Source organism: Pimephales promelas, chromosome 2 (assembly GCF_988280905.1).
Source record: "Pimephales promelas chromosome 2, fPimPro1.hap1.1, whole genome shotgun sequence".
NCBI lineage: Eukaryota > Metazoa > Chordata > Actinopteri > Cypriniformes > Leuciscidae > Pimephales > Pimephales promelas.
The window spans coordinates 40914363-40928807 of NC_142770.1; the positions used below are offsets into that span (position 1 = coordinate 40914363).

At 38.3% G+C, this 14445-nt stretch overlaps 1 protein-coding gene across 6 annotated transcripts in view; it reads right to left on the reverse strand.

Annotated features, from left to right (window-relative positions):
- The window catches only part of LOC120479934 (NACHT, LRR and PYD domains-containing protein 3-like), a 49793-nt gene that overhangs the window by 15782 nt on the left and 19566 nt on the right, over positions 1-14445 (reverse strand). For all 6 annotated transcript variants that reach the window (XM_089122496.1, XM_089122494.1, XM_089122495.1 and 3 more), the window contains 5 exons: positions 13848-13932; positions 13464-13659; positions 11473-13369; positions 7502-7672; positions 1137-1310 (listed from right to left, as the gene is read on the reverse strand). In XM_089122496.1, the coding sequence (XP_088978622.1) occupies positions 1137-1310; positions 7502-7672; positions 11473-13369; positions 13464-13659; positions 13848-13932 (2523 nt within the window). The remainder of the gene's footprint in view (positions 1-1136; positions 1311-7501; positions 7673-11472; positions 13370-13463; positions 13660-13847; positions 13933-14445) is intronic.

Genomic DNA, 14445 nt, shown 5'->3' on the forward strand with positions numbered 1-14445 from the left:
TATTATTTGACCATTGGTATTGACTGTGTTAAGTTATTTTATTGGTATAGGTAAGGGCATGGCCTAAGGCCTAAAATGCACCAGAATGCAGGAAATCACATCTACTAAATTCAAAATTTTCTGGGGGGGAAGCCCCAGACCCCACCTCTTATTTAGCCCCCCCTACAAATAATTTTCACCAGCCGCCACTGGACATAGGGCTACAAAAGCTATTTTAGGTCTATAACAGTTTGGATAGTTGTTAATATGAGAGCTGTTCAAAATGATTTACTAAATAGGCCTAAGTATCTCTCTGACCCTTTTACTTTTAAAAACTCCATTTCATGACAAAGTACACACGTCAGCCAGTTATGGGTTATGTCCTCATATTCTCTCCTTTTCACTCCGGCAGCCGACACCCGTCCCCCTCTTTTTTTTTTTTTTTTTTTACAGATGGGGGGGAGGGGGATCATTGCCGGGGATCTTTTTTGACCCTGCCTCTTAAAAGAATCGGAATTGAGAATCGTTAGGAACCGGAATCGAAACAAGGAATCGGAATCAGAATCGTTCAAATTCAAACGATACCCAACCCTATAAAGAAAACTTTAAAAATCTTGTTGATTTGGTTGAAGATAATATTTTAACAGGGCAAAAGTGGTACACGTTTCATGATCCTAATAACGAAGATGTGACGCAAAGACAAGTGGTTGTTTATGCGAAGTTCTAACTGTTTACAATGAAATAAAGGCAATTAAATATGATTGTATTGTTTAACTGTTTTTTCTTGGGTTAAAAATAAATATGTTTTTTAGCATGTTTGTTTTGTCCATATGTGCTACCATGTAGGTCAGCTGCTACAATTAATTTTTTTTTTTGCCCCCCCCTGGCTCGAATGTCAAACTCCGCTTATGGATTCACGTAGGTCACATTTTCAGGTCGGAAAATCCGGAATTCCGGAATAATCCGGAAAAATCACATCCCTGCTACTAACTAGATAAAAAACTGTGTGAAAAGATAAAGAACTATAAAAAAAATGTGAGCAATAAGTAAACCCCCAGAAAGTGCACTGCTATAACCAATGAAACATAAGCCCTGCTGTCTTCAAATAAATAAACTTCAGTCACACTGTAATTGCTGTACAGTATAATGACACTAACTGTAGTTTCTCCAGCTTGAATTGTGGGTTCATCAGTAGATCACTGAGGTTTTTCACTCCAGAGTCTCCTAGATTATTCCAGCTCAGGTCCAGCTCTCTCAGGTGTGACGGGTTTGATTTCAGAGCTGAAGTCACATCAGAACAACCTTCATCTGTCATACCACAGTATCTTAACCTACATTAGCAGAGAGAGAGAGAGAGAGAGAGAGAGAGAATGAAGAAAATTAGAGACTCTTTATTCTGTAAAGTCACATCATCTTCATCAGCAAGTAAAACAGAGGAAGAGAGATCTTCATCTTCATCAGATCACAAAATACTAAAGTGAAAATGTTTGCAGAAATTTATTGTGAAATTAGACTCTGTGAGATATTGCGTATAAATATATACTGATATATTGAGTGAATAAATGAATATTGAGTGTTTTAGTTTAAACTTTTGATTCTTGTATGCATGTATCTACATACAATATCTGAGGTAGAAGTGTGCCTTCGGAGTGTGTGATTGGCTGAATGTGTGGTAGAACCGTGCCTTCGGAGCGTGTGGAGCGTGCAAAAAAAAAAAGCATTGTGTTAACCCTGCTTGCATTTTAATCCATTGTATTTTTAAGGCTTACATTTTTATGGGCTGAAATTCAACATATTTAAGCTGTGAATATTTCAATTAAAAACATTTTTCATGATTAAAAATTCAATAATCCATATTCACCTTTCATATTTCACTTCCAAAACTGTTTAAAAATACAACCTATAATATTCAACAGGCAATTTTCGGTCCATTTTATTTCGCCTTGAAAATTCGCTTCCACAAATTCAGTGGTTCAAATTCGACAGTAAATTCAACGGTGACATCCAGAAACTGCAGGAAAAGCAGTAGATTACTGAGCATACTCTCTATCTGCTGTTAGACGGCTTTACCAGCAGGGGGTGCACGCGCATGTTGAAAAGCACCAAAGCAACAGGAGAGGCCTTCACAAAACATCATTTGCTGAAATGGACAGAGCGATGAGTATGAGTTATAATTTATATGTGTGTGGGAAAGATTGATTAAGACACAAAACACACGAGCCTTTACTCAAGTGAGACTTAATTTTGATTTGTCCACGGCAAAACTAAATTCTCTCGCCGTTGGCATTGATAGTAAAACAACTGTAATACACTGAGACAGAATTGTTTGTTATAGTCACTATGACGGAATACTAAATGTATTTATTTTTTTAAACTTTAATGATGGAATAAATTGCTTTAAGTGTCAAAAACAGTCTCTCTCTCTCTCTCTCTCTCTCACACACACACTAACACACTCTCATCTCTCTCTCACACACACACACACACTAACACACTCTCTCACACTAACACATTCTCTCTCTCTCTCACACTAACACACTCTCCTCTCTCTTTCTCTCACACACACACTAACACACTCTCTCACACTAACACACACACACTCTCTCTCTCTCTCTCTCTCTCTCTCTCTCTCTCTCTCTCTCACACACACACACACACTAACGATTATCTTTGCCTCTTATCCCGCGATTGTCATACAGTATTGTAAAAGTATGGAAGCAAATGAGAGACATAACTATTTGAAATTTAACAGCCACTGAATACTTTTACTAGTTTTGAATACTAGTTTTGTATTCAATTTTATTTTGAAAAACATTTGTCTGAATTTATTTGCTCGGAATTCACCCCTTATAAATTATTTTACTTTGGAAACCATGCGTCTGAATTTATTTGTTTCGAATTTACCTCTGAAATTTAAAGGTGCAATGTACAATGTCAAAAAGTTGAGTATCTATTAGTTTTTCTCGATTGTTTACACACATTTCCTGCAAGTATGCCTCATACTCTCAGAACTCTACACACTAATCTAAAAACACACACACAACCGGCAAAACCCCTCAATTCTAGTGCAAAATGAAACTTTATAATTGTAAAACTGTGTGACGTGTGTTTGTCCATGTGACGAGTCAGTGTGAATATTTGAGTTTGTTCCTCGTGAAAACAAGAGATTTTCTGCATGAAAATTGTGCCAAATGCAGAGAATTGTGTGTAGTGTTTTGAAAAAAGTGTGTTTTAGAGCTGCAGTTTGAGTGTAAAGCAGGAATTGTGCTTGTAGTTCATCACAATTGGTTCAGGGGGTTGGCGAATGAGTTACATGTTGTGGCCATTGTGTCTCAAGTACCAGAATTTGTGTGCAAACAATTGAGAAAAACTGTAACAGAAATGCAATATGACATCCATAACTATGTTCTCAGTGGTGTATAAAGAACTTACTTAATAAACCGTAATGTTTTTATTACCTTAGAATGAGACATTTATATCTCCATAACCGCGGGAATCCCCTTCTATGAAGGTCGCCATATCGTGACGTCATCTTTCTACCGTAGCCGAACGTGAACAAACAGTGCTACAGAACGCGTTTCGCCACTACCTTGAAAGAGAAGCAGCAGAAAGCTAGAAACTAGCCATAAACTCTGTGAGTAGTGACTTTTCCCTTGTGAGTAGTGTAAAATATGTAGTTGGGATTGTTTCATGTAACTTAGTTCTCCCTCGCTGTGTTATGGGTTTGTTATGTGGGGATAAATGTGCTGTTATGTTCATAAGACAGCTGATTAGTACTCATGTCATTGATCTAGGGCTGCAACTAACGATTATTTTGATAATCGGTTAATCGGACGATTATTTTTTCGATTAATCGATTAATCGGATAAAAAATTATATTTCATTTTTTTTGTTTATTGTAACTTAATAAAACCCTAAAACCCTAAAAACCACTCTTTTGTGTGTTAAACAATCTACTTAATACAGACAACTTCATTATAAAGAAAAACAACAAATAAAAAAAATATATATGAACATAACCTATGACAAAAATGCTATTGTAAACTAGATTAGTGGATAACTCAGCAAAACTTAGCCTAGAAATATCACAAGTGCACAATAATTTTATAAAATCTGAACATTTAGTGAAAAAAAAAACATTCCTTAGTGGGGAACAAATAAGAGACAATAAGTGTAGCACTAACTCTGGTAAAACGTACACATTGCTCTTTGTATTGTTGTTATACATTCATGAAAAACATCTTAAAAATCAGATGCACAGCTGTTTTAAATGTAAAGCACAGCTGTTTAGTGAAGAAGCAAAATATAATAGATAGGACAGAACAAGAAAGGCTATTAATAAGCTTTCATTGCACAAAAGTATTATGACATGATCATGAAAGAGCTACACAAAGTGCTTATGCGCACCGCAAGCGCTAAATGATGCGCTTGAAGCAACACGGAGTCACAGGGCGGCCGGCGCGCAGCTCTTCAGTGTCCGCCGCATTAAAGTTAAAAGCACCAAGACTGTGTATTATACAGCATCTATGCAATAGTTTATTAAGCCTTTTCTTTTAACAGTTTTAAATTTCGAGGTTAGGCTACTGTGCACATGAAGAACAATTATACTGCGCCGAGTCTACTCTAGTGTTGTGAGCTAACAGACACTCAGTAGAAAGTGATTAAATTACAATAAAAGTCTAGCAAGATAGAATTAGAAACCATCATAGACCTTTATCTACGGATCAATTATAATAATAACACTGAATCATCTTGGAAAGAGTTTCATCATGTTAACTGTTGTAACGCGACGCGAATGGAGAATGACTGACAGCCGCAGTGGAGGGAAAAGCTTAGGTTAACTTGAATTTAATGACTTAAATATACATTTGTATCTCACATTACACTATAGTATGGCTTCATAAAGTATACACGATTAACATAGGTCACCTATTTTGGTTTCAAAACGGCGAATTTGCCGAAAGGTGAATGATTTTCGTGTATGCTGCATATTGATAGCGGTTTCCTGATGCCCGCAAATTAGTTCAAACTCACGGAATCAAGAGCGCGCATGCGAGACAAAAGCTAATGTGCTCCAAACCGTCCGTGTTGCGCGCGAGGCGGGGTAGAGCGGCGAGGGAGAGAGACTGCGTGTGTGCCTCATGAAGACGCATGTAAGAAGCACATGTAGCATGTAAACAATCCCCGTGACGTTATCAGACCAACTAATCGATAATGACATTCGTTGACAACAATTTTCATAATCGATTATAATCGATTTTATCGATTAGTTGTTGCAGCCCTACATTGATCGTAAAACAGTATGTTACAGGAACACTAACCCGTCGATCTTGTAAGAGATCCAAGTCGATTGCGAAGAGTTTTCAAAATCAGAGAAAAAGCCTATTGTGTGTAGTTTATGGTGTCTATGGGATGCGGAAATGCACACGCTGTTACAATCATGTCATTTTTGCCGCGCGCACCTTTGGGCTCATGCGGACGCGTCGAGTGTAAACAAGGCTTTATGCTTTAACCAGTTCAGCCACAGTAACAGCTCATATTAGCCAGCTAAACTTTTACTACCCTGTTACAAAAAATATATAGCTGCATAGTTTCATGTGGTTCTTCTCTCTCGCTGTATTATGGGTTTGCTATGTGGGGGGAAATGTGCTGCTGGTTACGTTTGTGAGACAATCAGCTGATCACTATTATTATATTAAATTATATATTAAAACCCTTGATCCTCACCTGACTATGGCTTTGTAAACTGTATCCATGATGTGATTTATGGATTGTGGTACAGAAACAATGACAATGTTACACACTCTTGTCTTACTCTGGCTATTCTCTGCTGTCTCAGCCGACGAGATGTTTGTCCCGTTTTAGCAACCGTAGCTTCTTCGAAAGGGAGGGGTGAGCAGTGGGCTAAGCCCTTAGTGCAAACCTGGTGCAAACTCACAACCGAACCGCTAGATGTCGCTAAAAATCCCACACTGCACCTTTAAACAGGCCTATGAAAATTTCCATTTTAAAAACCTGAATTTCGATGAATATTTTTCAATGCTCACAAATTCAGATACAAAAAAAATAAAATAAATCAACGTACAGAATTTCAGATAAAATAGATTCAGGTTAAATTATGAATTATGGGCGTGCTTCTCAGAGTAGTAGCCATCAGCTTTAAAAAAACAATTTCTGGGTTATTTGGCTTGTTTGCTGTACTCCTTGTCTCACAACAGCTTTTAAACATTGTTTTGTTTTTTGTTATAAGTCATAAATGACAAGGAGGCAGCCTCTCGCAATGCAAATCAATGGAGACGGTTGGATTGTTTTTCTCCCCTGGTGGGGGCGTGAGCAGCCGGTAACAAGAAGTAGTCGAAGGAGAACGTCCTCATCTCAGTTCTCGTGCATGTGCCCATAAGGAAGTAATGGAATAGACGAATAAAGTCGTTATTTATGTTTTTTTCGCACAAAAAGTAGTCTCGTCGCTTGATAAACTTATAATTGAGCCGCTGTAGGCACATGGAATATTTAAACCTTTTCTTTAATGACTTTATGGGCCGCCAAGAGCCAGTCCCTTAGGCAGTCTATGTAGGACTGATCCAGCTCTCAGATTTAATCAAAAATATCTTCATTTGTGTTCCGAAGATGAACGGAGGTCTTACAGGGTTGGTACAGGATGGGGGTGAGTAATTAAAGACTTAATTTTCATTTTTGGGTGAACTAACCCTTTAAAGTCTTGTGCTGTTTTATAAAGGCACAAAGCCATATCATGGTTTCGATTTTAGTTTGTTGGCAAAATATAGCGCTAGAGACCTTTATGTTAGGGTATACATTTTACATCTCATATGTGTAGGGAAAAGGGAGAAGAGAGAGTTCAGAAAAAGACGGTTTCGAACTCGGGTCGAGAGCATCAAAAGCTTCAAGCCCTACGACCTGCGCCACCGTAGCTATTTCGTGACAAGCTTCTTTTGCTAAAAAGACAGACACTTAGTGCAAATATACGCTCCGTTATCTAAAAAGTAAAAAAAAAATTCTTCCCCTCGCTTGGGCCCCAAGTGCGCATGGCCAACTTGCAATAAATAAATTTGATCAGATCGGCCCTCGCGGCCTCGAAACACAACCGGCCCACAGGGGAAACTCCCGACTCTCCCGATTGCCACTCCGCCCCTGGTGCCCAGGGCCCCTTAGATGTCATGGGCCCCTGAGGCAAGAGCCCAGTTGCCCTAATGGTTAATCCAGCCCTGGTGGTCTGTGAGTGGTGTGTGCATCTGGCCCCTCCTAAACGGGCACCCTTTACTGTTCTGATCGGACAATCTTTGGTGGTTGCCACCGGGTATTAATTAGCCCTAAGAGCATAATAATCCTTTATACACAACAACAATAAAATAGCACAATGACAGGATTAATATGGTATACCCACGTTGTAACAAATAAATAAAAGATCTTTTTCACAAAAGTTATCTTGCGCTTTTGCCTCCGGCATCGTCCTGTCAGTCATCGCACCTCACTCTAGTCATGTGACTCCTGTGGCTCAACTTACCTCAGTATCTCCAATTTACACTTTATATTCTTCAGTCCAGTGCAGAGCAGCTTCACTCCTGAATCCTGCAGTTTATTATTGTTCATGTTCAGCTCTTTCAGATTGGTGTCTGATCCAAGAACTGCAGCCAGAGATGAACAGCTTTTGTCTGTTAAGTTACAATCATTTAACCTACAATAAAGTCACAACACAGAATTAGATTGTACACATACAATACATTTTCTATATACTAATATGAATGAAATTTTCCACTTATTTAATACATAAACAGCATATACAGCAAAGAGGCCGAGTTAAACTAACATTTACCTTTAAAAACTACAATTTCCTGAACAATAGTGTTTTTTATACAGAGACAAATTTCCAAGACAAAATGAAGCATGTTTGAAAAAATATTTGTGTAAAGCTGTTATATCTATAGTATATTTTCTCTATTTATGTCACCTGATAGAGTTTAGGTTCTTGCCAGTGTTGCCTCTGTCTTTCTTAATTGGGGACACTTAATATTAGGGGTGTGCACAAAAATTGATTCACATTTGTATTGCAATTCGCTTTATGCCCAGCGGCACTACTTCCTGAACTTCAGCCAGCTCCTTAGCCGTTTCTCAATATGCGTACTTGTCTGTACTTGTGTTCTTGTGGACTTGTGAAACGTCATCAGTCGCTGCCGAAGTACTGTTCCAATTCAAAGTTCACATCTAGCCAAGTCCACTTCAAATCCCCGGATGTGTTCTTGATCCGCCCCGTTTACAGAGGATGCATCGAGAGGTGACTTGTGTGGACTTGAGATAGCCAGGTAACCCAGAATGCACCTCGCACCAACCAAAAAGCGTCAATAGGAGAGGAGAAAATCCGCGAAATATCAAAATACTACTGTTATTGAGTCATGAAATGTAATTTTAAGAGTGTTTCAGGCGAGAATGTGGTTGTTTAAATCTCAAATCTGTAGTTTATTTATAAAGATAGTGCCTATCTGAAAAATGCATCAGACGTTTTCAGACTCGGAGTTCTGACATCCAAGCCTTCAGCGGACACTCAGCGAGATCAACCCCGACTGGAACAGCTTATCCTCGGCTAGTGCTTCTGATGTTTGCCGCCGGCTCTGATCTCTCTATAGTGGATAAACCTTATAATTTGTCTTGTGTATAAGTCTATCTTTGGTCTAATTAAACTATAGTTTGTTCCATAGTTTTGGAGGTTTCATAACGTTATGGCTATTTAACTTTAACAACATTTTTTTTTATATATTATCTTCATTATATGAGCAATAAAATAAAATTACATAACCCTGTCTCTGTTTGATAAATGTCAATAAAAATCAATGTTTCATATTTTTAAAATGAGAACAAAAAGATCATGTTCATTTTGTTATAAATATATGCAGTGAAGAGAATCGCGTTGCCTGAACCACATGGCCATTAGGCTAATGTTGTTTTTTTGTTAATGAAAAGAGTCAGAGTGGTGTTTTATAACATATTTCGTTTTATTGTTGACGAAAAGATGCAGAGTTGTTGCAAATTTCGTTTTATTGTTGCCTAAAATATAGGCTATATAAAGAGATGACCAGAGTAGCCAGAGCGTGCTGAGTGACGCGATCAAGTACGCTCTGTTCCATTTGCAGAAGAACCGGACTTGCGTCCTCGCATCCTCGGGAGTTCGTTCTCCTGAGTCGAACTTGGCAAGTCTGAACTACCAAGGACGCAAGTCCGAAGTCTGCGTACTTGGTATTGAGAAACGCCTACTGTGTAGGACAGTCGATTGGCAGGAGCAGGGTTGGGCACACCTGGTCTATATCAAGCAGGGTCACCTTTGAGTGCATTTTATTTTGTGATTTCATTGGAAAGAATAAAGAGTTTCCACAACGACGATAGATTGAAGACGTGCGTCCGAGTGAAGACTGTGCGCGCACCACAAGAGTATGAAGTACCAGGTTGACTGGTGGTTAAGTACTTCATTTAGCATGATTGTTTGATCTGACTACAGCACTTTAAAGCTAAATATAAAAGCTTTTTATTTCAGTTTTAATTTAAACTTAAATTAAATGTATTTGAAAGCTGGCCAAAGTTTTTATTTTTGTATGAAGATATAATGTAATAGCAAAATACATTTAATTTGTTGTGTTTCTTTTCTTTTAAATTGTATGTCTACTGCAATACTGTTTTTGCAAAAACTACAATAAAACCTGTTGGAAAGCATCTTTTGCAGTGATTTTTGTGTGAGCATATCAGTGAACACCCCAGACCCCTCGATGAGTTTCACGTCTTAGTAAACTAAAGTTTAATGCGTTTTATGAATGATTGTTCCAGTGCACATAGACAACCATTGTGTAGGTGGAGGGTGCTAACACACAAACCTAAAATTCTCGGGACAGCAGCATTTGTCCAAATTTCAATCTTAACCGTTCTATTTCATCAGAAACGATCTTAAAACAGGGCTTTAAGTGTAAAACACCGAACTAACCCTTTAAACTACAGAAGTACTCATAGAAATAAGCATTTAAATATATAATTACTGGGAGAAACTGAGGGACAACTAGTATATGATGTGGTGAGATGTAGGTATTTTATTTTAGTATCAAATTACAATATTTCCCCCCAGTTTGGGTAATTTGGGTAATGGATTTTTTTCTTCCTCAAGTATAAGTAGGTGATAGCATATATAATTATATACGAGTCATACAAGTCTGGTGTATCATATGATACAAAACAAACATCCAAACAATTTTATATGGTATTTTATATTTTGTATTAAAGGTTCTCTAAGCGATCCTGGGTGTTGACGTTCGGAATATTTTCAAACAAATCGGAGGCTAGCTAGACCCTTCCTCCTCCGCATCTCATCTCCTCCCCCTCCCTTCCGTCCTTCCTGAAATAATTGTGAACGTGCATAGTTCTAGCTAATTATATCCTTGTGTGGGTTTGGGGAACATAAGCGTCAATTTAGAAGAAAAAAAACAATTTAACGTTACCCACCTGTCCAGCAAAAACAGAGCAACCTGAATGTCGGACTGGAAGCCCTTCTGCCGCCGGAGTTCTCGCCATCGTTCAAAAGCTTTGCTACCGATGTAAATTCGGAACTTCGCACGTTCTTTATCCGACTCCTTCTTCTTTTTAATTTGTTCTTCAGAACGACGTCTCTTTGGGCGTGTTTCAGCCATTATTCAAACTTCCCTCTGATGCTTCTCTGAGTCTCTCCTTCACACACACACACACACCCTTCATGTGCACGCACACTAACCCCCCAGACCCACCCTCAAATACTTCTTGCTAGTGATTGGCTGGAACACTGTTTGTTAGGTTTCGTGGTCCGGGTAAGACATGATTGTTTTTGTTGCCGTTTGTAGAGCCTGTGGTGTCTACAGAGACCGCGTTTTTTTACAGTGTGTTTAGGGGACAGGCAGCTAGCCGATAGTGAGGAGACGTTTGATGTATGTGACAAAAAATGTTTTGGCCCCACATCGCTTAGAGAACCTTTAAGTTGTGATAAACTGTCTCCACACACACACAACGCCAGTAAAGAGACGACTCAAAGCCTGCGATATGTTATGGCGCCGTTTTATACATAAACAATATTTATATTTAAAATGTATATATAAACAATATGAATGTAAGCCAGAGGAGAACTGGCCCCCGACTGAGCCTGGGTTCTCCCAAGGTTTTTTCTCCATCCAATCTGATGGAGTTTTGGTTCCTTGCCACTGTCGTCTTGCTTTTGGCTTGCTTAGTCGGGGTTACTTAATATTTAATATTTAACAATATTATTGATCTGTGTTGTACTACTTTCATGTTATCACTGTGAAGCTGCTTCGAGACAATCTGTATTGTGAAAAGCGCTATATAAATAAATGTAACTTGACTTGACTTGACACACACACACACACAAACAGCTTTAAAGCTATAGCTTCATGTTTATAGGGATAAATGCATTTTTCAGATGAGAGCTAAACATAACAAAATATATAAAAGACTTACAGAGCTCTTCTGGATGTTTTGATGACTGCCGATAATCTGATGAGACACTCGTCTGATTTCTTGAATTTCTGAAGCTCAAACTCCTCCAGCTCTTTCTCTGATGTCAACAACACAAAGGCCAAAGCAGACCACTGGGCAGGTGAAAGGTGACCAGATGAGAGACTTCCTTTGCTAAGGTGGGTCTGAATCTCATTCACCAGAGTTTGGTCGTTCAGTTCATTCAGACAGTAGAACAGATTGATGGATCTCTCTGCAGGAAGATTATCTTCTAATTTCTGCTTGATGTACTGAACTATTTCCTTGTTGCTCTGGTCAGTGTCGTCTCTCTTTGTCAACAGACCTCGTAAGAGTCGTCGAACTGTCCCCTCGTTGCTCTGGTCAGTGCCGTCTCGCTGTGTCAACAGACCTCGTAAGAGTCGTCGATTGGACTGGAGTGACAGACCGAGGACGAAGCGAAGGAAAAGGTCCAGGTGTCCATTGTCACTCTCCAGCGCCTTGTCCACTGCAGTCTTGAGAAAATCAATCATGGTTTCATTTCTGTTTTCCTGTTCTGTAGACTCATGATCAAACACACTTGTCTTGTTGATGTCTAGAAACAGATGTGCATAAAGGGCTGCAATAAACTCTTGAATGCTCAAGTGAACAAAGCAGTACATGGTACCAAGAACGATCCCTGTTTCCTCCTTAAAGATCTGGGTACACATGCCTGAGTACACTGATGCCTTATAGACGTCAAGACCACAGGCTTCCAGGTCTGTGTCATAGAAGATCAGGTTGTTTCTTTCCAGATGATGAAATGCCAGTTTCCCCAGTGAAAGGATGGCGTCTTTATCCCAGGAAACATCTGGTGTGTATTCTCCATCATATTTCCGGCGGCTCTGCTGGATCTGAAAGCGGAGAAAGTGTGTGTACATTTGTGTCAGAGTCTTGGGAGTGTCTTCAGTGTTTGATTCCTGCAGTGTTTTAGAGATCTCATCAGCCTGAGTGTTTCTCACATCATTATTTCTCTTCTCCTCCAGAATGTTCTGGAGAACAGTGGCTGAAATCCAGCAGAAGACTGGGATGTGGCACATGATGAAGAGAGTCTTTGATTGTTTAACATGATCTATGATTGTGTTGGCTTGACCTTCATCCTTGAATCTTTTTTTGAAGTACTCTTGCTTTTGTGCGTCGCTGAATCCTCGTATCTCTGTCAGCCGGTCGATACAGTCAGGAGGAATCTTACTGGCCGCTGCTGGTCTGCTGGTGATCCAGACGAGAGCAGAAGGAAGCAGATTTCCCTTCATGAGGTTCGTTAGGAGAACATCCAGAGAGGCTGGTGACGATACATCACGCCACGTCTCATTATAATCAAACTTCAGAGGAAGACGACATTCGTCCAGTCCATCAAGGATGAACAGCACTTTGAACTGATTCCTTCTTGTAAGGTTCAGTCCTTTTGTCTCTGGGAAAAACTGAGTTATAAGGTCCATCAAACTTAGTTTTTCTTTCTCCTTTAAGTTCATCTCTCTGAATGGAAGAGGAAATATGAATCTGATATCTTGATTTTCTTTTCCTTCAGCCCAGTCCAGAACAAACTTTTGCACAGAGACTGATTTCCCGATGCCAGCGACTCCTTTTGTCAGTACAGTTCGAATCTCCTCGTCTTGTTCAGGCGCTTCAAACAAATGTGTGCATTTAACCTGTATCTCTTGTGCTTCATGACGTCTGGAAGCAACTTCAATCTGTCTGACCTCATGTTCAGTATTGACCTGTTCACTGCCACCCTGAGTGATGTAGAGATCTGTGTAGATGTTATTCAGGAGTGTGGAGTCACCTTGCTTCGCCATTCCTTCAAACACACATTGATACTTCTTCTTTAGGCCACATTTCAGCTGATGAATGAAGAACAGCTCATCTAAACACAGGAACAGAACATATATAGGTTTAGTCTTCATTTTCTCTCCTACATTTATAAGAGACAATCAGACAGATGATGATGAGTCTCTTGCCTTCTAGAGCATCAGCAGCTTCATCTTGCTTCATCTCTCTCAGGTAATGTAGTGTGAGATCAAGAGCTGCTGATTTGATACTGGATCTGTTCTCATTAAAGTCCTTCACAAAGTGTTGTGGGTTCTCATGTTGTAATATTTTCTTTAACTTCTCCAGCTCATTCTTCAGAAATGTGAATATTTTCCTCTCAAGATCCTACAAACAAAAGTTAAGAGACAAACAGTAACATGCTAACCAAGTTGTACTAAAATGTGTTTAAAAGGAAAAATAAGTGATCAAGAAAAATGTAATTAAATTTCTTTGTTCAATAACATATTTGTTTTTTAGAAATATTAAACTTATATAACTTATAATATTAAATTTCTAAAAACGTATTTTCCTACCTGGAAGATCCCAAGAAGGTTGTCTTTGAAATTCTTGTGTTTCCTGTGAGTCTGAAGGTCTGAGTCTAATGTCTCATATTGAAGCCTGTAATCACATTAGTAAATTAAAATACTAACTGATATTTTACAGAAAGAGAAATAAGCATTAGCTGTGAATACTCTGACAAATATTTGATCTAAATATTGTAAAGCCTATGGAATGCCAAAGCTGACTTAATTAAAAATAAATATATACATAAATAAATATACGAAGAAATGTAAAAAAGCAAAAATACAAAAATAAATACATAAATAAATATACGAAGAAATTTAAAAACCAAAAATAAAAAAATAAATACATAAATAAATATACAAAGAAATGTAAAAAAGTACAAATAAATGAGTATTTATACTTTTATTTCCATATTTATGTATAATTGTATTTTTTCACACATTTATTTATGTATTTCTACATTTATTCATTTCCACTTTTATTTATTTCCACATTCATTTATGTATTTATGTTTTTATGTCTACATTTATTTATTTTAACATTTATTTATTTATACATTTATTTATTCCAACATTTCTTTCTCCGTATGTTAATGAGGGGGGCGTG